Genomic DNA, 25,802 nt, shown 5'->3' with positions numbered 1-25,802 from the left:
AGAGGGATTGAGTTTCAGAACCATGAGGTCACGCTGCAGCTGTACAAAACTCTGGTGCGGCTGCATTTGCAGTATTGGATACAGTTCTGGTCACTGCATTAGAGGGAGGATGTAGAAGCTTTGGAAAGGGTTCAGAGGATCTTGGATGTTACCTGGTATGGAGGGAAGGTCTTATGAGGAAAGGCTGAGGGACTTAAGGCTGTTTTCACGAGAGAGGAGGTTGAGAGGTGACTTAATTGAGACATATAAGATAATCAGAGGGTTAGATAGGATGGACAGTGAGAGCTTTTTTCCTCGGATGGTGATGGCTAGCACAAGGAGACATAGCTTTAAATTGAGGGGTGATAGATATAGGATAGATGTCAGAGGTAGTTTCTTTACTCAGAGAGTAGTCGGGGTATGGAATACACTGCCTGCAACAGTAGTAGACTTGCCAACTTTCAGGGCATTTAAATAGTCATTGGATAAACATATGGATGAAAATGGAATAGTATAGAATAGATGGGCTTCAGATTGGTTCCACAGGTTGGTGCAACATCAAGGGCCGAAGGGCCTGTACTGTGCTGTAATGTTCTATGTTCCATGTGTGTTTCTGTGCTGTATGACTCAAAGTCACTTTACTGGTGACCACAAAACTATCATTGGCTGTTGTGAAAGTCCAATGGTCAAGTGCAGCATGAGTACTGCTGAGAGAACTGCAGACAATTAATGCAGCTTGTAATTAGACAAAGCAATTTATACATTTGACAGAATTGCCATTCAACAGCACTTTTGCATCTACAAAGCACGAGGAAGATCGCCTGAAACAATTTGACTTCATCAGGCTCTATAATCTGGCCTGTGATTGCCAGTAAAAAGTTGTTGCTGTTGCCAGGTTAGAGTGTCCTCTGGCCCATCCCATCCCTGGATTATGTGTACGCACATACACATTGCTTCGATTGTAATGAACGGGCCCCCGTAACCTGACCCTACATTCCCCAGTCATGAGGCTGCAGGAATGTTGTTGCTCAGCAACATGCCCCCAGGCTGTTTGGGCCTGATGGTTGAGGTGGAGCCTGGTGCTGGCTTATGGAGTTGGGGAATCTTCCTGAGAGGTATACGTCGGCCAATGACACGTATCTATCAATGAGCCGGGTAACCTCAGTTAACGCAAATCCACCCACCTCACACAATTGACAGCTGTCTATCGGAGGGCCAGGCAGACAATCTGAGGAGAAAAGATAGTCATAGGGATGTACAGCACGGAAACAGACCCTTCAGTCCAATTTGTCCATGCCAACCAGATATCCTAAATTAATCTAGTCCCATTTGCCAGCACTTGGCCCATATCCCTCTAAACCCTTCCTATTCATATACCCAACCAGATGCCTTGACACGTACCACCCTCTGCATGAAAAAGTTGTCCCTTAGGTCCCTTTTAAATCTTTCTATTCTCACCCTAAACCTATGCCCTCTAGTTCTGCACTCCCCTACCCTGGGGAAAAGACCTTGTCTACTTATCCTATCCATGCCTCTCATGATTTTAGAAACCTCTATAAGGTTACCCCTTAACCTCTGATGTTCCAGGGAAAACAGCCCCAGTGTTTTCAGCCTCTCCCTATAGCTCAAATCCTCCAACCCTGGCAACATCTTTGTAAATCTTTTCTGAACATGTTCAAGTTTCATAACACCCTTCCTATAGCAGGGAGACCAGAATTGCACATAATACTCCAAAAGTGGCCTATCCAATGTCCTGTACAGGTGCAACTTGACCTCCCAACTCTTATACTCAATGCTCTGACCAATACAGGAAAGCATTCCAAACACCTTCATTACTATCCTATCTACCTGCAACTCCACTTTCAAGGAACGATGAACCTGCACTCCAAGGTCTTGACCAAATGCCTTTTGCAAAAGCTCCAAAGCAAAGCACCATCTTCATTAACTTTGCCTGAATTAGACAGGCTTTGTTGAAGCTGTTTTGAACCGAGCAGCGCGACCAGAATTGAACACAGTATTCAAAAAGTGGCCTAACAAATGTGCATAGATGGGGAAGGCAGATGTATGAGAGAGAGGAGGAGAGTTGGGGTGAGAGAGAGAATGGGGGAGAGAGAACATCGTGGTGGTGGACGTGCAGGAGCAATCCGTCGGCCAAGGACAAGATCCCAGTGTGGGGAGTCACTGTTTAGCAAAGGTGGGTGGATGTACTTCCATCCAGCCAGGCAGAACCAGAGAATCACTGACTTCCTGACCACCCCACCCCCCAACAACACAGACTCTTCCTCTATTTCTCAGCCACCTGAAACCGCACAAAGATGTTATGCTGGCCTTCATAACAAGAGGGTTTGAGTATAGAAGCAAAGAGGTTCTTCTGCAGCTGTACAGGGCCCTGGTGAGACCACACCTGGAGTACTGTGTGCAGTTCTGGTCTCCAAATTTGAGGAAAGACATTCTGGCTATTGAGGGAGTGCAGCGTAGGATCACGAGGTCAATTCCTGGAATGGCGGGACTACCTTACGCTGAAAGACTGGAGCGACTGGGCTTGTATACCCTTAAGTTTAGAAGACTGAGAGGGGATCTGATTGAGACATATAAGATTATTAAAGGATTGGACACTCTGGAGGCAGGAAACATGTTTCCGCTGATGGGTGAGTCCCGAACCAGAGGACACAGCTTAAAAATACGGGGTAGACCATTTAGGACAGAGATGAGGAGAAACTTCTTCACCCAGAGAGTGGTGGCTGTGTGGAATGCTCTGCCCCAGAGGGCAGTGGAGGCCCAGTCTCTGGATTCATTTAAGAAAGACTTGGATAGAGCTCTCAAGGATGGTGGAATCAAGGGTTATGGAAATAAGGCAGGAACAGGATACTGATTAAGGATGATCAGCCATGATCATAATGAATGGTGGTGCAGGCTCGAAGGGCAGAATGGCCTACTCCTGCACCTATTGTCTATTGTCTAAAGATCTGCCTCATTTCCTTCATTGGCATTCAGGCCACTTCGCTGAAAACTTCACCCTCCGATTCTTCCAACTGCTGCAAAAAGTAAATCTCTGGGGCCCTGTCTCAAATTCAGATCCCTTGTTCCCTAGTTTCTTCCAGCCTGGTTGCAGCCCCCTATAGCCAAGCTGTTGATCATCTCAGTGATCTACTGGATCTGCGGGCGGCACGGTGGCTCAGTGGTTAGCACTGCTGCCTCGCAGCACCAGGGACCAGGGTTTGATTCCCGCCTCAGGTGACTGTCTGTGTGGAGTTTGCACATTTGCCGCATGTTTGCGCAGGTTTCCTCCAGGTGCTCTGGTTTCCTTCCACAGTCCAAAGATGTGCAGGTCTGGTTAATTGACCATGTTAAATTGCCCAGAGTGTTATGTACATTAGTCAGGGGTAAATATAGGGGAATGGGTCTAGGTGGGTTACTCTTCGGAGGGTCGGTGTGGACTTGTTGGGCTGAAAGGCCTGTCTCCATACTGTAGGGAATCTAATCTAATCATCAAAGCTGATCGGTAATCTGAGTGCAAATATCTCATGTTGGAAAGGTTTTGAATGATTCCAATGATTCAAGAGCAGGTGACAGCTCCTCCTGACCCCAGTGACACAGTGAGTTAATCACATTGCACTTTGTTAAGACTGTGAGACATAGGAGCCCAATTACACCATTCGGCCCATCAAGTCTGCTCCACCATTTGATCATGGCTGATGTATTTCTCAACCCCCATTTCTCTGCCTTCTCCCCATCGCCCTTGATCCCCTTACCAATGAAGAATCTATCTATCTCAGGCTTAAATATACTCCCTGACTTGGCCTCCACAGCTCTCTGCAGCAATGGGTCCCACAGATTCCCCACCCTTTGGCTGAAGAAATTCCTCCTTATCTCTGTTCTTAAGGGTTGTCCCTTCACTCTGAGACGGTGCCCTCGGGTCCTACTCTCTCCTCCGAGAGGAATCATCTTCTCCATGTCTATTCTATCCAGGTCTCTCAGTATTCTGTAAGTTTCAATCAGATCCCCCCCCTTCATCATTCCAAACCCCATCGAGTACAGACCCAGAGTCCCCAACCCCTCCTCATATGACAAGCCCCTCATCCCCAGGCTCATTCTTGTAAACCCCCTCCAAGGCCAGCACATCCTTCCTTAGATACAGGGCCCCAATACTGCTCACAATATTCCAAATATGGTCTGACAGGAGCCTTATACAGCCTCAGCAGTACATCCCTGCTCTTGTATTCTAACCCTCTCACAATGAACGCTAACATTGCATTTACCTTCCTAACTGCCAACTGAACCTGCATGTTAACCTGAAGAGAATCTAGAACTGGGACTCCCAAGTCCCTTTGTGCTTCAGATTTCTGAAACCTTTCCCTATTTTGAAAATAGTCTACATTGCTATTCTTCCCACCAAGTGCCTAACCTCACCCTTTCCCACATTGTATTCCATCTGCCACTTCTGTGCCCACTCCCCTAGCCTGTCCAAGTCCTTCTGCAGCCTCCCCACTTCCTCAACACTCCGTCCCTTCACCTACCCTTGTGTCATCTTCAAACTGAGCAACAATGCCCTCAGGTTCCTTCACCCAGATCATTCATGTCCAACATGAATAGCTGTGGTCCCAACACTGACCCTTGTGGAACCCCAATAGTCACCAGCTGCCATCCTGAGAAAGATCCCTTTATCCCCACTCTTGGCCTTCTGCCCGTCAGCCAATCCTCTCTCCATACCAGTACCTTGCCCCTCACACCATGGGCTCTTATCTTATTTCGCAGCCTCCTGTGCGGCTGTTTGTTAAAGACCTCCCTCCTTTGTCGAACTTACTTGTTAGCTACTCAAAGAATTCTAACAGATTTGTCAGGCATGACCTCCCCTTGATGAAGCCGTGCTGACTCAGCCCTATTTCACCATGCACTTCCAAATACTCCACAATCTCACCCTTAATAATGGACTCGAACATCTTACCAACAACCATAGTCAGGCTAAATGGTGTTTCATGTTTTCTGCCTCCTTCCTTTGTTAGTCATAGCGTTATACAGCACAGAAACAGACCCTTTGGTCCAACCAGTCCAGGCCGAACAAAATCCCAAACTACACTGGTTCCACCTGCCTGCTCTTGGCCCATATCCTTCCAAACCTTCTGTATTCCTGTGCTTATCCAAATGTCTTTCAAACATTGTTACTGTACCCACATCCACCACTTCCTCAGGAAGTTCATTTCACATGTGAACCACCGCCTGTGTAAAAACAAATGCCTCTTCTGTCTGTTTTAAAGCTCTCTCTTCTCAGCTTAAAAATGTACTCCCAGCCTTGAAATTCCCCCACCTTAGGGAAAACAGGGGTGTTACATTAGCCATTTTCCAGTCCTCTGGGACCCTCCCTGACCCCAGTGATTCTTGGACGATCACCACCAATGCCTCCACAATCTCCTCAGCTCTCTCCTTCAGAACTCTGGGATGTAGTCCATCAGGTCTGAGTGATTTATCCACCTTCAGCCTCCCCAGCACCTTCTCCTTAATGATGGCCACTGCACTAACCTCTGTCCCCTGACTCTCTTGAAGCTCTGGTATGCTGCTGGTGTCTCCCACTGTGTAACCTGATACAAAATTCCTGTTCAGTTCCTCTTTGTTTCCCAGTGCTACGTCTCCAGCCTCATTCTCCAGGGGTCCAACATCCACTCTTGCCTCTCTCTTACCCTTTAGATATCGAAAAATACTCTTGCAATCTTCCGTTATATTATGAGCTAGCTTACTCTTAAATTTCATCTTCTTCCCCCTTATTGCTGTTTTTTTTAGTTATTCTCTGCTGGTTTTTAAAGTCTTCCCAATCCTCTGGCTTCCCACTAATCTTCACCACACTGTATGCGTTTTTCTTTTGCTTTTATGTTGCCCCTGACTTCCCTCGTCAGGCACGGCTGCCTCATCCTCCCCTTAGTCTGTTTCTTCTTCCTTGGGATGAATTTCTGCTGACTCTCCCGAATTACCCCAGAATCCCCTATCATTGCTGCTCCACTGTCTTCCCTGCTCGGCTGCCCTTCCAATTCAGCTCCTCCCTACTGTCTCTGTACTCCCATTACATCTGATTCCAGCTTCTCTCTCTCAAACTGCAGAGAGAATTCTATCGTATTATGGTCACTGTCCTCTAGGAGTTCCTTCACCTTAAGCTCCCTAATCAAGTCTGCCTCATTACACCTCACCAAATCCAGAATTGTCTGTTCCCTCGTGGGCTCTATCACAAGCTTTTCGTAAGATCTGCTAGCAACCTGATTTTCCCAGTCCACTAGCACATTGAAGCCCCCCATGATTATTATAACCATGCCTTTCTTACTTGCCTTTTCCGTTTCCTGATTTATTTTCTCCCCCATATCCTGACCCAGGCTCTGAGGCCTGTACACATCACGGCCTTCTTTGCCTTTACTGGAGTGTGTACATCCACGTTTGTGTGCATATAATTATGTCAGTTTAGTGATAAGGGGCGTATATCTATGTTTGTAGCCTGTGGTGGGGGGGGGTGGGGGGTTTGGTTAGCTAAGTTGGTTGGATGTCTGGTTTGCAATGCAGAATGACAATTTGAGGAAACACGTTCCTTCTCAACCTCTCCCCTCACCTGAGGCGTGGTGACCCTCAGGTTAAACCATCTCCAGTCATCTCTCCCCAGTGAGAGCGCCGTTCCCATTGTCCCGTCGGACCATGGTGACTTTCCATTTATCTGTGTGATTCCAATCAAAACTAATTAGGAAAACGACCAGGAGGGAAATCAGAAGTTTGTTTTTCCTACACACAGTTGTTAAGGTACCAAACGCACTACCTGGAGAGTGGAAGCTGTCCATTTGGCCCATCAAATCCACACCAACCCCCCCACCCAGGCCCTGTAAACCAGCATTGCCCATGGCTAATCCACCTAAACTGCTCAACAACCTTGAACATGACGAGGCAAATTCCCATGGCCAATCCACCATAACTTGCACACCTTGGGATCATGGGAGGAAACTGGAGCACCCACAGGAAGCCCAAGCAGGCATGGGGAGAAGGTGCAAACTCCACACAGACAGTCGCCCAGGACCCTGGTGCCGTGAGGCAGCAGTGCCGACCTCTGAGCCAACTGTGAATGTTGAAAAGGCGACTGGAGATGAACTTTGATCTTGATGGGGTCATGAGGTATATGCTAGGAGGGGGAACCAATTGGAATGCTCTTTTAAAGAGTGAGCAAAGACAAAAATGCACAGAGTGGGCTGCAGGCCTTGATGTGTGTGTGTGTGTGAGTGAGAGAGAGAGAGAGAGAGAGACAGTGCCTGTGCGTGTGTCACTCTCTCTATGTATGTCTTGGTGCCTTTTCCCTCTTGCTCCAGTGGTTCAGTAATACAAATTGCAGTGTTGATAACTGGGATGTGCACACTGAAACAAGATAGTGCCAGTGATCTGAGTTCCCCAAAGCTGCAAGCTGACCCTGCTGAGTACGTACAACATTTTACACTTGTTCTGTGGCCGACCTCTGACCACCGTTCCACTGAGTGGAATCAAGAGTGAATTCCAATAAAGCAGTTGTCTTTCAGTAAAAGGGAAGCCAAAGAAGGTTACAGTGTAAACAAGATGGAGAGCAGCACGGGAGGGGAGGGAGAGGGAAACTGTCCAACCCCTTGGCAGGGAAATGGTTAAATGACAAAGCCCACATTTCCTGTGCTCAGAAGTGGCCGCAGCAGAAAGAAATGCTGTACGTCAGTCCCAACAGAGATACCATCTTCAATCTGAGCTCAGGGGCAAGCGATGGCTGGTTAGATCTGCAGATAAGAGATGCCATGAAAACAAAGGAAAGCGACAAAATGTGCTTGTGAGCCATGACCCCGTGCCACTGAAGAGGTAGAAGGTCATGGGAATGGATCCAACTCCAGACAATGCAGCACAAAAATTCAAACTGAAGTTTCAAAACAGTGCTGAGGGAGTGCCGCACTGTTGGAGGGTCAATGCTGAGGGAGTGCCGCACTGTCGGAGGGTCAGTGCTGAGGGAGTGTCGCACTGTCGGAGGGTCAGTGCTGAGGGAGTGCCGCACTGTCGGAGGGTCAGTGCTGAGGGAGTGCCGCACTGTCGGAGGGTCAGTGCTGAGGGAGTGTCGCACTGTTGGAGGGTCAGTGCTGAGGGAGTGCCGCACTGTTGGAGGGTCAGTGCTGAGGGAGTGCCGCACTGTCGGAGGGTCAGTGCTGAGGGAGTGCCGCACTGTCGGAGGGTCAGTGCTGAGGGAGTGTCGCACTGTCGGAGGGTCAGTGCTGAGGGAGTGCCGCACTGTCGGAGGGTAACTGCTGAGGGAGTGCCGCACTGTCGGAGGGTCAGTACTGAGGGAGTGCTGCACTGTCAGAGGGTCAGTGCTGAGAGAGTGCTGCACTGTCGGAGGGTCAGTGCTGAGGGAGCACCGCACAGTCGGAGGATCAGTACTGAGGGAGTGCCGCACTGTCGGAGGGTAACTGCTGAGGGAGTGCCGCATTGTCGGAGGGTCAGTGCTGAGGGAGCGCCGCACAGTCGGAGGATCAGTACTGAGGGAGTGCCGCACTGTCAGAGGGTCAGTACTGAGGGAGTGCTGCACTGTCGGAGGGTCAGTACTGAGGGAGTGCTGCACTGTTGGAGGTTCAGTACTGAGGGAGTGCTGCACTGTTGGAGGGTCAGTACTGAGGGAGTGCTCCACTGTTGGAGAGTTTGTACTGAGGGAGTGCTGCTCTTTCAGAGGGTCAGTGCTGAGGAAGTGCCGCACTGTCGGAGGGTCAGTGCTGAGGGAGTGCTGCACTGTTGGAGGGTCAGTACTGAGGGAGTGCTGCACTGTTGGAGGGTCAGTCCTGAGGGACTGCCGCTCTGTGGGAGGGAGCCTACTTTCAGGTGAATGGTCGGTTTGTAATGCTGCAGACCTCGTCATGTACCTTGTGGTACGCTGTGTTCGAGCAATGACTTAGCTCCAGTGTTGTGGGACATGACCTACCCTCATGATCTTAGTGAAACTGATGGTCTACTGGGAGATGGTCACATTCCTGTTCTGGGATATTGACTGTTTACCTAGATTTCAAGCATGACTTCACTCCAAATCTCATTCCTGCGCTGTGAAGTGTTTGACGGTAAGCTGAGGTTGTCAAAATTGCTTCTGGAAGTCACCGATTTATTCATTCCTTCCCAACACACGACGTCTTCATCAAAGGAGAGCAATTCTGACCAGATGCCACCACCTGTTTGAAAAGCTCATTGGAGCATTGCATTTCGAAGCAGGAGGAGGCCATTCAGCCCTCCTCTATATTGGGGAGACAGGCCGCCTACTTGCGGAGCGATTCAGGGAGCACCTCTGGGCCACCCGGACGAACCAACCCAACCAACCTGTGGCACAGCATTTCAACTCCCCCTCCCACTCCACCGAGGATATGCAGGTCATTGGACTCATCCACCGCCAAACCACAACAACCCGACGGTCGGAGGAGGAGCGTCTTATCTTCCGACTGGGAACCCTCCAACCGCAGGGGATGAACTTGGACTTCACCAGTTTCTTCATCCCCCCTCCCCCCACCTTGTCTCAGCCGGATCCTTCCAGCCCGGCACCGCCTTCCTGACCTGCAGTCTTCTTCTTGACCTCTCCGCCTCCACCCTACTCCGACCTATCACCCTCACCTTGACCTCTTTCCACCTATCACATTTCCAACTCCCCTCCTCCAAGTCCCTCCTCCCTACCTTTTATCTTCTCCTGCTGAACACTCTCTGCTCATTCCTGAAGAAGGGCCTGTGCCCGAAACGTCGAATCTCCTGTTCCCTGGATGCTGCCTGACCTGCTGTGCTGTTCCAGCAATAAAGTTTCAACATTCAGCCCTTCAGGCTTAAGAAGGTCGTGGCCGATCTCCACTTTCTGTTTGACTCCATAACCATCGACATCATCAGAGATCCATCTCACGCAGCCTTCAATAAGTCCAATTGGTCGCGGGCCAAAGTTCAAAGTATGCAGGACACATCAGAAGCCCCTTTGGCAACGGTACTCTTGTTGTTGTTTGACAAGCGTGCTTAAAAAGAGACTGTTAACAAAACTGAGCAGGCAGGCGATGGGAAGATGCCTATAGGAAATGGTATTGGCTTGGGGGTAGCTGACAGAAGACAGACTAGTGAAGCTTGGCTTGTTACATTTGGAGTGGAAGAACAGGAGATTCGATCAAGCTGCTCAAGATCACAAATTGTTCCGTGAGAGTTTTTGGGAGAAATTCTTTCTGCTGGTAAAATGACTCTCTAGGTGCCGTTATCCTGTCAACTAGTCACCCTTTATTTACACACAGAGAGTCATTGACACTGACCCAGCTCCCTCCCAGCCTAAGGCTCCCTGATTGCACCAGATTAACAGCCCCAAACAGGGAACTCATATTCTGTGAGGTCTGCCTAGCTGATCACTACAGGCAATCACCGCGAAGACTGAAGCAAATTATTCTTCCCTCACAACACTGTGGATGCCCCTATACTGCACTGACTATTGTAGGTGCAACACAAAAGCCATTAGACAAAGTCTTTTCGCTGGGGTGGGGGAGTCCAGAACTAAAGAGCACAGGTTTAAGGTGAGAAGGGAAAGATTTAAAAGGGACCTAAAGGGCAACTTTTTCACACAGAGAGTGGTGCGTGTATGGAATGAGCTGCCAGAGGAAATGGTGGAGGCTGGTACAACTACAGCACTTAAAAGGCATCTGGGTGGGTACATGAATAGGAAGGGTTTAGGGGGAGATGGGCCAAATGCTGGCAAATGGGACTGGATTGGGTTGGGATATCTGGTCGACATGGACAGATTGGACTGAAGGGTCTGTTTCCATGCTGTACATCTCTATGACTCTACATAGTTCACTCCCCTCTTGATTCCCTTGTCAATCGGTAATCCATCTTCCCCAGCCTTCAAGGGAGCATATGGCACCTCAGTTTCACACACTTTAGAAACAGCAGAGCTCTCCTTCCAGTCTGGGCTGCTTGTCTGCTCAATGCACGGAATTGGGAGTTGACCAATGCGCAAGTGTCGCTAAGTGAGTGACAGCGCTCTGCTCTGCCGATAATGCAGCTCAAGATCATTGGGAGTGACTAACCTTCCCAGCTACCACACTGCGAGTACACACAGTTTTCTAAAGACAGTTAGGAGTGGGGACCGATGTGGAAAAGGAATCGGTTGCAGATGCTCAGCTCAGCACAGAAACTGTCTCTAAAATTAGCTGCACGAGTAACTTACTGAAATGTTCCCTTGTGATCACAAATTAATTTGGTCTTCCTTTTTCGGATCAAAAATAGACAGGAGTTATTGTAAGCAACAGCTTCTTCCTCAAAGTACTTCACTTCCTGAAGAAACGAACGTAGGAATTTGTTTTTGATCATGAGGACGGATGATTTGAATGCAGATGAAATGATGCTGTGAGCTGCTCCTGTCTCATGCAGGAGCGTGACCTAGAACATTGGACCGGGCACATTCCAGTGGATCTACACAGCATCTGCTTGGCTGAATCTATCCTTCCCTCTGCCTCGAATCCTAACACTGTATCCAAAATCTGACTAAATCTGACCCTCGAACTCCAGTCCCTTTGGAATGACTCTTTTGGGCTGTCCCCTTAGTTATACAGTCTGGAAATCGCTTGTAGAAATGGCAACGGATGTGAGATCAATTGTTAACTGAGACTGATATTCAAAGGCATGAAGGGATAAGTCGCAAATCAGCTCTGATCTGGGCGCACAGACAGTGTCATAGAATCAGACAGTACAGAGAATGCCCTTCAGCTCATCGAGTTGGCATTGATCTATCTGCACTAATCCCGCTTTCCCCCACTAGGCCCCATAGCCTTGACACTTCAGGTTCTCATCCAAGTACTTTTTAAAGTTTGTGAGGTTTACCCTCTCAACTACCCTCCCAGGCAGTGCCTTCCAGACTCCTACCACCCTCTGGGTGAAAGGAGTTTTCCTCAAATCCACTCTAAACCTCCTTGCTTTCAATTTAAAATGATGCCCTAACTATTGACCCTTCGACTAAGAGGAACAGCTGCTTCCTATCCACCCTGCCCATGTTCCTCATCATCTTATCCACTTCAAGCAGGTCCCCTCAGCCTTTTCAACTCTATAGAAAACAACCCAAGCTTGTCCAGTCTCTCGTCATCACTAAACTGCTCCATCCCAGGCAACATCCTGGTGAATCTCCTCTGCACCCCCATCAAGTGCTATCCCATCCTTCCTATAGTGTGGGGACCAGAACTGCACACAGTCCTCCAGGTGGGGCCTGACCAGAGTCCTGTACAGCTCCCACATCACCTCCCTGTCCTTATCATCTAAACCACGACTGATAAAAGCAAGCATCCTGGATGCCTTCTTAACCCTCCTATTAACCTGTACTGCCACCTTCAGGAATCTGTGGACCAGCACCCTAAAATCCCTCGGTTCCTCTCAGTGTCCTTGTGTCCTGACATTCATTGAGTACTCCCTTGTCTGGTTTACTTCTTCCAAAGTGCATCACGTCACTTTTTCAGGGTTAAATTCCATCTGCCACTGATCTGCTCATCTGACCAATCAGTCTTTATCCTCTTGTAACCTAACACCTTCTTCCTCACTATTAACCACCTGGCCAAACTTACTTATCATCTCCCCCCTCCCCACACATTCTCATCTATATCGTTTATACATATCATGAACAATAAGGATACAATAAGACCCTGTGGTATGTCATGACACACTGGACTCCAGTCACACCATCAGCCTCCCTATCTCTGATCAGTAAGCCAATTTTGGAGCCAATTTGCCAAGTTACCCTGGATCCCAAGAGCTTTTAACTTCTTTATTAGTGTCCAGTGTGGGACCTTGTCAAAGACTTTGTTGAAATCCATATAAATTACTCTCACCAACACATCTGGTCACCTCCTCGAAAAATACAATCACATTTTTTTGGCATGACTCCCTGTCATAAAACCGTGCTGAATATCCCTGACCAAACCTTGCCTTTGTGAGTGGAGATTAATTCTCTCCCATTGCTTTTATCAGACACTGTCTCGATTAGAAGAGCAGGGAGGTTATAATGGAGCTGTATAGAACAGCTGGAGTACAGTGTGAGGTTCTGGTCCCCACACTATAGGAAGGATATGATTGTACTGGAGGGAGATGCAGAGGAGATTCACCAGGATGTCAGTGAGAGCTTTCCCTAGGAGCTCCTTCTGAAGGAGCAATGTCAGCACAGAGTGAGAGTTATAGAGTCATAGAGCTGTACAGCACGGAAACAGACCCTTCGGTCCAGCTCGTCCATGCCGACCAGATATCCTAAATTCATCGAGTCCCATTTGCCAGCACTTGACCCATGTCCCTCAAAACTCTTCCCATTCATATACCCATCCAGGCGTCTTTTAATTGTTATAATTGTACCAGACTCCACCATTTCCTCTGACAGCTCATTCCATACACACACTACCCTCTGCGTGTAAAAGTTGCCCCTTAGATCCTTTTTAAATCTTTCCCCTTTCACCCTAATCCTAAGCCCTTCAGTTCTGGACTCCCCCATCCCAGGGAAAAGACATTGTCGATTTACCCTATCCATGCCCCTCGTGATTTTATAAACCTCTATAAGGTCACCCCTCAGCCTCTGACGCTCAAGGGGAAACAGCTCCAGCATATTCAGCCTCTCCTGATAGCTCAAACCCCCAACCCTGGCAACCTCCTTTCTGAATCATTTCTGAACCTTCTCAAGTTTAACACCATCCTTCCTATAGCAGGGAGACTAGAACTGAATGCATTATTCCAAAAGTGGTCTCTCCAATGTCCTGTACAGCCGCAACATGACCTCCCAACTCCCATACAATACTCCACTGACCAATAAATGAAAGCATATCAAACGCCTTCTTCACTATCCTATCTACCTGCGACTCTGCTTTCAAGGGACTATGAACCTGCACTCCAAGGTCAGAGTTCGAGGCACAGAGGTTTAGAGAGGGAGGTCCAGAACTTAGGGTCTTAGTAGCTCAAAGACACCATCCCCAGTGGTGGAGCGATGAAAACCAGTGGCAGACAAGAGGCCAGAATCGATGGAGTGTGGAGATCTCAGAGGGATGCAGGGCTACAGGAGTTCTGACTTCCAATCAGTGGTTAGCACTGCTGCCTCACAGCGCCAGGGACCCGGGTTCGATCCCACCCTTGGGCAACTGTGTGTGTGGAATTTGCAAGTTCTCCCCATGTCTGCGTGGGTTTCCTCCGGGTGCTCTGGTTTCCTCCCACATTCCAAAGATAGGGTGGATTGGCCATACTAAATACCCATAGTCTCTAGGGATGTGAAGGTTGGATGAGTTAGCGACGGTGGTCATGGGGATAAGGGGGTGGGTGTGGGTGGGATGCTCTTTGGAGGGTCGGTGCAAACTCGATGGGCTGAATGGCTTGAAGGAATTCTAAGTTCAGTGCTGGTTCTCTTAGCTTGACAACATTCAGTTTTATTTGTAAGCGGCAGGAATGCACTGACAGTGTCGCTGCTGCTGACGCTGGGCCTGTGATTAGGCGAGCGTCTGCCAGCCCTCTGGAACTGTCACGCCACCCACCACTCTGCCATCATTGGGCACCCAGATGTTTCCCGTTTGGACATTCCAGATGAAGCTGAAGCAAATGAGATGGGGTGAGTTCTCTGCTTCCACCCAACTGCAGCAAAACAGAAATGTCAAGAGGCATTGCCTGGAAAAACACACTCCTGATATGACAGATAGAGTCATAGAGATGTACAGCATGGAAAAAGACCCTTCGGTCCAACTCGTCCATACCGACCAGATATCCCAACCCAATCTCATCCCACCTGCCAGCATTTGACACATATCCCTCTCAATTCTTCTTATTCATATGCCCATCCAAATGCCTCTTAAATGTTGCAATTTTACTAGCCTCCACGACTTCCTCTGGCAGCTCATTCCACACACGCACCACCCTCTGTGTGAAAACATTGCCCCTTAGGTCTCTTTATATCTTTCCCCTCTCACCCTGAACCTATGCCCTCTAGTTCTGGACTCCCCCAGCCCCAGGGAAAAGACTTTTTCTATTTATCCTATCCATGCCCCTCATAATTTTATAAATCTCTATAAGGTCACCCCTCAGCCTCCGATGCTCCAGGGAAAACAGCCTCAGCCTGTTCATCCTCTCCCTATAGCTCAAATCCTCCAACCCTAGCAACATCCTTGTAAATCTTTCCTGAACCCTTTCAAGTTTCACAACATCCATCCTGTAGTATGGAGACCAGAACTGCGCACAGTATTCCAAAATCCTTAGCACCCTGCAATAGGAACTCTGATGGTTGAGAGAGAGAGAGAGAAAGATGTCACAGTTTCCACAACCAGCTTCAGACCCCCCCCCCCCCCCCCCCACAACTGAGATTTAATTTTTTTTTTCTGATAAGAAAACTTACCTTGGAACAGCTGAGAGCTGGAGTGGAGCGGGCTGGAGGCCAGGAGTGACTGACAGCTGAAGCAGAGTAGGGATGGTTGGTGGACGGGGTCTGGCACAGGCAGTCAGCAGCATGTGAGGCCGGTCTGATCACATGTGGCAGGCCCTCTGCTGAGCTACTGCAATGTAATGTTTACCAGGCCGCAATGTTTATACTTTTAACTATCTTATTTCTAACTTGTACTATGAATCACTGTAAGGTAATGCAACTTCTTTTCTTTTTTATTCCTCTTTTTTGTACCTAGGTACTTTGTACCTAAGACACACCACAAGATGCAACATTGTAAACTTTTTACTGTACTCCTATACTTGAGTACACGAGACAATAAAGGATATAATATTTAATCCGAACTGAAATAACACACCCCAATTACCTAAAACCCTGGTTCTGAGTGAGTCTGACTTCACCTAGGCTGCTTCTATTGTTCTAACTTTATAAACAGCACTTAAAATAGTTGAATCTTTAACAGCTTTCTGTTTTAGTATTGCTGTAACAATCTTTACAACAACAAATTTAACCAACGAAGAGTACAACAAGACAAGAAATGAGGATAGGACGGAGAGATCAAAATCCTAACAATGGTCATTCAGATCAAAACAACAACTAATGATCTCAGGTGTCTATTAACAATCAACCAACCAAGGCATCAAAATTTGCTAATACTAATCTTCCCACCAGAACAATTCAGTCTCTCGCCTCAATTTTTTAGATCAGTAAATTGGAAAATGTGGAAAGTATGATCCCAAAGATTTCAAACAGCTTCAGGATTGGACACCAAATCAAATGTAGAACATGTTCTCTACTGAATGGGAAGGACATCAGACCATGTCTTACACAGGCATCAGTTCAATGAGAAGCCAATTATATTTGACAACTGCCAAGCAACTTTGGATCAATATTTCACTTCAGGAACAAATAAGACACTGGCAGGATCACACTTTGACAGCAGAAAACAACTTTCAGAATGGTGTGTAGGTCACTTTATTAATCACATGTATGCACTATTTGAACCATGCAACTTAGGACAAGAGGTCATTTGTGAGTTCATCATCATGGTCTCTCGTGAAGATGTTGGGAAGATGTTTCAATTGGTAAAGGGAAGATCTTTTAGAATGGAGATAAGGAGAAACTTCTTCAACCAGAGAGCGGTGAATCTATGGAATTCATTGCCACAGAAGGCTGTGGAGGCTGGGTCATTGAGTAGATTTAAGACTGAGATTGATAGGTTCTTGAGTATCAAGGGGAGCAAGGGAGAATGTGGGTGAGAAACTCATCAGCCACGATTGAATGGTGGAGCAGAATCAATGGGCTGAATGGCCTAATGTTTGCTCCTACGTCCTATGGTCTTATAAATCAGTTACTGAGCTGTTTCAATAAAGACAATGGAACTCTAAAATGGGCAGTTCAAAATCCACTCTGCAAAACTGCAGTTGGACTCAAACTGTTAACTCCATTCTTCTCTCCACAGATGCTGCTAAACCATCTGAGTTACTCCAGCACTTGTTTTATTGTTTCTTTTTCCAAATAGCAGTGAGTCGAAAATTGTCCAGAAGTATTACACACAAAACAAGGTTCTGTTTCACAGAATTGCGGTGTAGGAGGAAAAGCACAGCCGGTCAGGCAGCATCCAGGGAGAATCAACGTTTCGGGCACAAGCCCTTCATCAGGAATGAGGCTTGTGGGCCAAGGGGGCTGAGGGATAAATGGGAGGCGACTGGGGCTGGTAGGGTTCAAGGTAGCTGGGAATTAGATTTAGATGACTTACGGTGTGGAAACAGGCCCTTCGGCCCAACAAGTCCACACCGACCCGTCGAAGAGCAACCCACCCAGACCCATTCCCCTACATTTACCCCTTCACCTAACACAACGGGCAATTTACCATGACCAATTCACCTAACCTGCATATCTTTGGACTGTGGGAGGAAACCGGAGCACCCGGAGGAAACCCATGCAGACACGGGGGGAATGTGCAAATTCCACACAGAGAGTCGCCTGAGGTGGGAATTGAACCCAGGTCTCTGGCACTGTAAGGCACCAGTGCTAACCACTGTGCCACCGTTGATGAAGGTGGGGGAGAAGGTGATAGGTTGGAGAGGAGGGTGGAGTGGATAGATGGGAAAGGGGATGGACAGGTCAGGAGGGCAGTATCGAGTTGGAGGCTTGGGACTGGGATAAGGTCAGGTGGTAAGGGTTTGGCAATTGGACGCCTTACATCGACGCCTGGAGGGAAGACGCCTCATCTCCCTCCTTGGGACCCTCCAACCACGCGGGATCGATGTGGATTTCACTAGTTTCCTCATTTCCCCTCCCCCCACCTTATCCAGTCCCAAGCCTCCAACTCGACACCGCCTTCTTGAACTGTCTTACCTGTTCATCTTCCTTCCCATCTATCCACTCCACCCTCCTCTCCGACCTATCACCTTCTCCCCCACCTCCATCCACCTATTGCATTCCCAGCTACCGTCCCCGCAGTCCCTCAACCCCCCTCCCATTTATCCCTCAGCCCCCTTGGCCCACAAGCCTCATTCCTGATGAAGGGCTTATGCCCGAAACGCCGACTCTCCTGTTCCTCGGATGCTGCCTGACCTGCTGTGCTTTTCCAGCGCCACTCTCTCGACTCTGATATCCAGCAGTCCTCACTTTCTCCCATGGTGTAGAAGGAGGCCATTCAGCCCATAGCACTTGAACCAGCTCATTAAATAAGCATCGTGACCTCGTGCCAATTTCCTGTCTTTTCCCTGTGTACTTGCATGTTGTTTTTATCCAAATAACCATCCATTACCCTTTTAAATGCCTCAATTGAAACTTCCTCCACCACATTTCCAGGCAGAGCATTCCAGATCCTGACTACTTGCTGAGTTGAAGAGTCTTCCTCCCACATCACCCTTGTTTCTCTTGCAAATCACTTTGAATCTCTGTCGTCTTGTTCTTCTTCCTTTCATGGGGGGGAACAGATCTCCTTCTCAGCCTTCCTCCCTCCAGGGAGAACAGTCCCAACCTCTTCAATCTATCCTCATCGCTGAAGTCTCTCTTTCCTGCAACCATTCTTTTAAATCTCTTCGCTCCAGTGTGTTCACATCCTTCCGTAAGTGAGGTGCCCAGAACTGTGCACGATACCCCAGCTGAGGTCGAACAGGTGTCTTGTAGAAGGTCAACATCACCTCCCTGCTCTTGTACTTTGTGCCCCTATGAATAAAGCTGAGGGCACTGTGTGTTTTATTCACTGCTCTCGCGCCCCTTGTCCTGCCACCTTCAATGATCTGGACACATCTACTCCCAGCTCCCTCTGTTTCTGCACCTCCTTTAGAATTGTGCCCCCTATTTGATACTGTCTTTCGATGTTCTTCCCGACAAAGTGCATCATCCCACACTCTAACTGCCACTGTCAGCCCACTCCAATAACTTGTCAACGTCCTTCTGGAGTTTCAGCTTGCCTCCTCACAATTCTTCAAAGTTTAGTGTCATCTGCAAACTTTGGAATTGTCCCTGCTCGCCAAGATCCAGATCATTAATATATATCAGGGAAAGCAAAGGTCCCTGGGAAACTCCACCATATATCTTCCTGCAGCCTGAAAAATATCCATTAACATTCCTCTCTGTTTCTTACCACTCAGCCAGTTTTGTATCCACGATGCTGCTATCTCTTTTATTTCATGTCCTGTAGAACAGCATTCTACAGAGAGCTCTGATGAAGAATCACTGGACTCAAAACATTAACTTAGTTTGCTCGCCACTGATGCTGCCAGACCTGCTGAGTTTCACCAGCAATTTCTGTTTTTGGCCAAGGGGAGAGACAGTTTGTCCAACAATCTGAGAGAGTAAGGGGTGGAGCTGGAGGACCAGGGATAGAGAACTGGTCCTCCAACATTCTCAGTGAGTGAGAGGTAGAACTGGAGGACCAAGGGAGTGAGACTGGCCCTCCAACAATCTCAGTGTGTGAGGGTGTAGCTGGAGAAGTAGGGGAGAGGGAGACAGGTCCTCCAACAATCTCAGTGAGTGAGGGGCATAGCTGGAGAAGCAGGGGAGAGAGAGATGGGTCCTCCGACAATCTCAGTGAGGGAGTTCTGATGAAGATTCACTGGATTCAAAACTCTGTTTTCTTCCCACAGATGCTGCCAGACCTGCTGAGTTTCGCCAACAGTTTCTGTTTTCAGTTTCACGTCTCCAGCATCCACAGTTCTTTGTTTTGTCCTGCAGAGAGTGTTGACTACTTAAATCTCAATATGGAGCTGCCGGTGTTGGACTGGGGTGGACAAAGTTGGAAGTGACAAGACACCAGTTCATTGCACCTGACGAAGGGGCTGCACTCCGAAAGCCTGTGATTTCAAATAAACCTACTTACATCTCAACAGACCATTTGAAAAATAGACTCTGTGTGACAGCTTCAACACAAAATCCTACGCAAATATCAAGTGTTAGAGCATCAGGTGTAGGTGTAAAACTCCAGATCAGCAAAGAGAAAATTGTAGGAACGTTTTGAAGATGTGCTAGCCTAAAGAACATATCAACCTGAATCCTTCCCAACTCGACCTGTGTATTTGTGGGGGGAGCAGAACTGTGAAAACCTGGTCAATTCTGCTCCAAGCCAAGTTTCTTTATATGAAGAACAACCACCTATAGATGAACAGCTCCACTCTTTCTCTTCAGAGAATTAACACCCAATCCAGACGCTAATGTCAGAGAAGAAACAGTCCATTGACCTCACACATTCCTCCAGTTATATCAATGCAAAACTATTCAGTAAGTGCTACCCATTTAGGGTATGCGAGTTGTGAACACAGCCCAGATCATCATGAAAGCCAACCTTCAATCCATTGACTCCATCTACACTTCCTGTTGCCTCGGGAAGGGAGCCAACGTCATTAATGACCCCTCCCAGCCTGGTAATACTCTCCTCCAACTTCTTCCGTCAAGCTGAAGATACAGAAGCTGAAATACATGTACCAACAGGTTCAGGAATAGCTTCTTCCCTATTGTTATTAGATTGCTGAATGGACCTCTCTAATTTCAAATCTAATGTTGATCTTGCTTTGTGCACCTCTTGTGCAGTGTAACCCTGCATTTTTTGTTCTGTTGAAGCACTCTATGATCTATATTTCCCTGTTTGTTATGCGCTGTCTGAACTGCTTGCAAAACAGAACTTTTCACTGTACTCAGGTACGTGACAATCGAAAATCAAATCGAAATGTCAGATTGCTCGATCGATTTGATCTAATGGAAGCCAGAAAATTAGCAAGCTCTCTAGCTTTACTGTAAGTGTTCCTGCACATAATTATAGACTTTATTGAGCTACCTACCAATGCAGATGAGTCAAACCAGAGGCCTGGGGAGCAGTGGAAAATAGAGGTAAAACATTGTGCTATGTTGTAAAAAAGAGGCAATCTGGGTACCTGATTCAAGATGGCAGTCAATGTTTGTGCTGAGGGAAGGGAGTGGGATAAAGCCTGGGGAGGGGTGCCATGCAAGTGCTTTAGGACCCTGGAGCAACTTTGTGATGGTGTTACAGAGCTGCTGCTCACTGGGTGTAAATAGCACAGTGTGGACGAAGTGAAGAAGAAAAGCAAAAATCACGCAGGGAAGCTTGTGAAGTAGACAGAGTATAAAATTGATGAAATAATCTTTCAATAATGTGATAGTAGGATCAGAGCCTTAATATAAAACAAAAGGGGTTATGAAGAAGCCCAAGCCCAAAGAGAGTTCTTGATCTTACCTGTTCCTCAGCAAATCCCTGGGGTGGGGGAGTCCAGAACTAGAGGGCATAGGTTTAGGGTGAGAGAGGAAAGATATAAAAGAGACCTAAGGGGCAGCTTTTTCACTTATAGCGTGGTGGGTGTGTGGAATGAGCTGCCAGAGGAAGTGGTGGAGGCTGGTACAATTGCAACATTTAAAAGGCATCTGGATGTGTATATGAATAGGAAGGATTTAGAGGGATATGGGCCAAGTGCTGGCAAATGGGACTAGATTGGGTTGGGATATCTGGTCAGCATGGACGAGTTGGATTGAAGGGTCCGTTTCTGTGCTGTACATCTCTATGACTAAATCTGGCTTCAATCCAAACTCACGGATTTGAACATCAAACCACAACTAAAGAGCTTCTCAAGCAATGCATTTTCGACCCTAACCACTCACTGCATCACAACGATTTTCCCTCATGTCCCTACTGCTTCTTCGACTCAATGGGTTTAAGTCCATGCCCTTTCTTCTGGATCCCTTAATGAATGGGAACCACTTTAATGAATGGGAACGGTTTCTCCCAACTAGTTCTCAAACCGGTCTTTGTAACGTGAAGTTTCTCAACCCTTGAACCTTTCCCTTCTGAGCATTCGCGCTTTTCGGGAAGTGTGGAGCTCAGAATACTCCAGCTGAAACTGAATTCGTGTCCAAGACAAGTTGTATACTCAGGTGGACTATGAAGTACTGAGTTTAAAAAAATGTGTCACCTTTCAATACGAATAAAAATGTACTTTTCTTTTTGCGGTTCCAGACACTTTTACACCTCTTGGCCAAAGGCAGATTTAAAATGCTCGGGACTGCTCCTCTACTGAAAGAGTTCGGTTCCTCCTCACAAAATATCATCTAAGATCAGAAGCGGATGTAAAGTATGACGGCTTTTTCTAAGATCTCACTTCCTCATAGGCAGAGAAGCTGAGAGTTGTCGGTGAGGCTGGGGGTGTCGACTTGACACAGAGTAGGAACAAGCGACGGGCAATTGTGAAGGAACGCAAAGGTGCAATGGCTGAGACTCCAAGTAAACCTGGAGGGGCCGGAATGTTTGCCAAGCACGTGCAGAAAAGGTTCATGAGGGCACAAGAAATGGTAACGAATCCTTTTCCTCCATATTGCTCTGTTTAAAGCTTTTGCGTTTTCTCTTTCCCTCCCTTCCATTTTATGAGGGGGCGAAAGAAACGATTTGAGCCTTTCGACGGTGTGTGCATCTTTACCTTAGCTGTCTCTTTTTTCCCGGGCAAAAGTCAGGACTGCTCCCAGCCTCATTCCTGATGAAGGGCTTTTGCCTGAAACGTCGATTTTCCTGCTCCTCGGATGCTGCCTGAACTGCTGTGCTTTTCCAGCACCACTCTGACCTAGACTCCCCCCCCCCCCCGCCTTCCGTTTCTTTGGAAGGTTTTGCTGCCACACTCAGTTCAAAGGGCACTTGGAGTAACATGACCTCTTGGTTGCATCGATCAGAACGATATTTGCAGAATACGCATTGGCAAAGGACATATCCTGGTGTAAAAGTCTATTTAAAAGATCACTTGTCTTTCATAAATGAAATAAACTGACTAGTTTTGCGCTGAGGAGCTGACGGGATGGTTGGTGTACAGTGTGGTCACAGAGCTGTCAAAGCGGATGTTTAGATGTGAAACTTTTACTGGCAGCTTCAAGTTGAGAAAGAGGAATTTTTTTTCTGTCAAAAAGAATTGAAGCTCAGTTCTGAGAGAGACGTTGGTACAATTTGCTGACTAAGCTCTCCATCATTCGCATTCAACGAAATGAAAAACAAAACGTTGCTTTCTGCCCGGGCCTCTTGTTAAGGAAGGACGAGGTTGAGCCAGGGGAGGCTAACAGGAGCAATCCTTTGCACATTGTGGTCGCAGCAGTGCCACAGGATGTCGGTTGCCGGGGCTGCATTGCTTCGGAGCTGGTAGCTGGGACCTCGCACCACAGAGCTGTTCAGCGAGCTGCCTGCAGGATCGTCAACCACCATGGGACATCCTGAGACTCCCTATGCCTGGTCCCTGGCCCCTGCATTCAGCTGGCCCTACATAAGCACGCTCAGGTTGAGATGAGTACTGGGGGCCCTTATTGTGTACAGAGATGATGTCGATTAAAATGTGGAGGGGAATGTTAAGGTAATTTGCAGATGACACCAAGATTGGTTGAGTGGTTCAAGATGGATTTAGGTTACAGGATAATATAGATGGGTTGGTCAGAGCAGCGCCAGGTGGTAATGAACACTGACAAGTCTGAGGTGAAATACTGGAAGAAGAAACAAGTTGTGGGAGTATCTAATGCATGGGGTAGCTCAGAGGAACAGGGGGGTAATTACCCAGAGATACCTGAAGTCACCAGAGCAAGTGAATAGGATAGTTAAGAAGATATAGGGGACACTTGCTTTCATCCGTCACAGCGTAGAGTATAAAAGCAAGGAGGTAAGGTAAGGGGGTGGATAGAGCATTGGTCAGGCCGCAGCTGGAGTACTGTGAGCCAGTTCTGGTCACCTCACTACAGGAAGGATGTGATAGCACAAGAGGGAGTACAGAATAGGTTTACCAGGATATACCTACAGAGAGACTACAACAGCTTGGATTGTTTTCTCTCAAGCAGAAAAGACTGAGGGGGGACATGATTAAGGTGTACAAGATTATGGACAGGATGAGTAGAGAGCAGCTGTTCCCCTTGGTTGAGGGACCAACGCTAGTGGGAATAGTTTTAGGGTAAGGGACAGGAGGTCCAGAGATGATTTGGGAAAAACATTTTTCACTCAGAGGGCAGTGGGATTCTGAAATGAGTGGCCTGGGAAGGTAGTGGAGGCTGGAAACCTGACAACCTTGTAAGAATATTTGGATGAGCACTTGAAATATCATAACGTTGAAGGATATGGGACAAATGCAGGAAATTGGGATGAGCATGCCTTTAGTGGTAGTTACGTCAATGCAGACATGACGGACCGAAGGGCCTTTTCTACAGTGTGTGAATCTAGAGTGGGGAGAGGGGAGATAGTTCGTTTGCTGTACCCACCTTTGAGCTACAAAACCCAACAGAAATGACCCTGTATGACTTCAGATAGTTCTGTAGCAGCCCAGTGTGTCAGAGACACAGGGCTGCTTTAGAGTTACCCTGATACACTGCTCTGGGAACTTCAAACGAAAAGAGAAACCTGACCACATTTCCCTGGGAGCACAAACTCCAAAGTTCCACCTGAAGCTGCCATGATTATAACACTGAGAATTTGTTGCCAGCTGTTCCCTCTCCCTTCCAAAAATCAAGGTGATAATCATCTCTCTGGGGTAAGTCATAGAATCCCTACAGTGTGGGACCCATCAAGTCCACACTGACCCTCTGAAAGAGCATCCCACACCCCCTAGCCCCATAATCCTGCACTTCCCATGGCTAACCCACCCGGTCTGCATATCCCTGGACACTACAGGCAACTTGGCATGGCCAATCCACCCTAACCTGCACGTCTTTGTAGGAGGAAACCAGAGCACCTGAAGGAAACCCACACAGACACAGGGAGATTGTGCGAACTCCACACAGACTGTTGCCTGAGGTTGGATTCAAACCCAGGTCCCTGGTGCTGTGAGGCAGCAGTGCTAACTACTGAGCCACCGTACCACCCAAGTCCAATGTGCTATCTCAGAGTGAGGCAGTAACACACTCAAATCAGGAGGAAGGTGGACAAATGTTGCTTCAGTTGGCTGATCCAAATAGGCCTGAAGCCTCAGCTCGCTCCTGTGCATTGAAGGTTTCTCTTTCCAGAAAGGGGCCTCCCATTGCTCATTTCCATCCTATGGGTTCTGGGTGCCACGTATGCCAAACTGCTCTCTGCCATTCCCCAGCCCAAGTTCATTGCAATGAAAAGAAAGACAGAAAGTAGCTGGAGAAACTCAGCAAGTCTGCTCTCATCTGCAGAGAGTGACACAATGTTTTGGGCCAAGGAACTGTTCTTCAGAAATTATTGGAGCTAGGAAAAGGTTGGTCTGTATTGCTGAAAATGGGGTGGGGGAGAGGGAGGGAGGAAATGATAGATGGAGTTTTTAAAAAAAATTATTCATTTTATGAGATGTGGGTGTCGCTGGCTGGGCCCAGTATTTATTGCCCATCCCTAGTTGCCCCCTTGAGAAGTTGGGGAAGAGCTGCCTTCTTGAATCGCTGCGGTCCATGTGCTCTGGGTTGACCAACAATGCCCTGAGGGAGGGAATTCCAGGATTTTGGCCCAGCGACACTGAAGGAATGGCAATATAGTTCCAAGTCAGGATGGTGAGGGGCTTGGAGGGGAATTTGCAGGGGGTGGTGTTCCCACGTATCTTGTCCTTCGTGATGGAAGTGGTCGTGGTGTTTGGAAGGCGCTGTCTGAGGATCTTTGGTGAATTTCTGCAGTGCATCTTGCAGATGGTACACACTGCTGTTACTGAGCGTTGGCGGTGGAGGGAGTGGATGTTTGCAGATGTGGTGCCAATCAAGTGGGCTGCTTTGTGCTGGATGGTGTTGAACTTCTTGAGTGTTGTTGGAGCTGCTCCCATCCAGGGCAAGTGGGGAGTATTCCATCACACTCCTGACTTGTGCCTTGTAGATGATGGACAGGCTTTGGGGAGACAGGAGGGAAATTACTCGCTGCAGAATTCCTAGCCTCTGGCCTGCTCTTGTAGCCACTGTGTTTATATGGTGAGTCCAGTTCAGTTTCTGATCAATGATA

At 47.8% G+C, this 25,802-nt stretch overlaps 2 protein-coding genes across 5 annotated transcripts in view; one reads left to right on the top strand and one right to left on the bottom strand.

The window, feature by feature from the left end:
* LOC122543268 (natural resistance-associated macrophage protein 2-like) overlaps positions 1-25,802 on the bottom strand; it is a 428,402-nt gene that overhangs the window by 400,321 nt on the left and 2,279 nt on the right. The gene's annotated exons all lie outside the window — the stretch shown is intronic.
* Positions 22,004-25,802, top strand: part of LOC122543269 (myc box-dependent-interacting protein 1-like) — an 89,923-nt gene continuing 86,124 nt past the window's right edge. Inside the window, exon 1 of one of the 3 annotated variants that reach the window (XR_015755753.1) lies at positions 22,004-22,198. Coding sequence is in view for 2 of the 3 variants with exons in the window: in XM_087985573.1 (XP_087841699.1) it covers positions 22,115-22,198 (84 nt within the window). In the remaining variant the exon portion in view is untranslated. The remainder of the gene's footprint in view (positions 22,199-25,802) is intronic. The other 2 variants (XM_087985573.1, XM_087985572.1) reach the window with 2 other exon arrangements.

Source organism: Chiloscyllium plagiosum, unplaced genomic scaffold (genome assembly GCF_037043375.1).
Source record: "Chiloscyllium plagiosum isolate Xiang-an unplaced genomic scaffold, Cpla_swu_hap1 HiC_scaffold_53X, whole genome shotgun sequence".
Taxonomy (NCBI): Eukaryota; Metazoa; Chordata; class Chondrichthyes; order Orectolobiformes; family Hemiscylliidae; genus Chiloscyllium; species Chiloscyllium plagiosum.
This window is presented reverse-complemented; position numbering and strand designations above follow the sequence as displayed.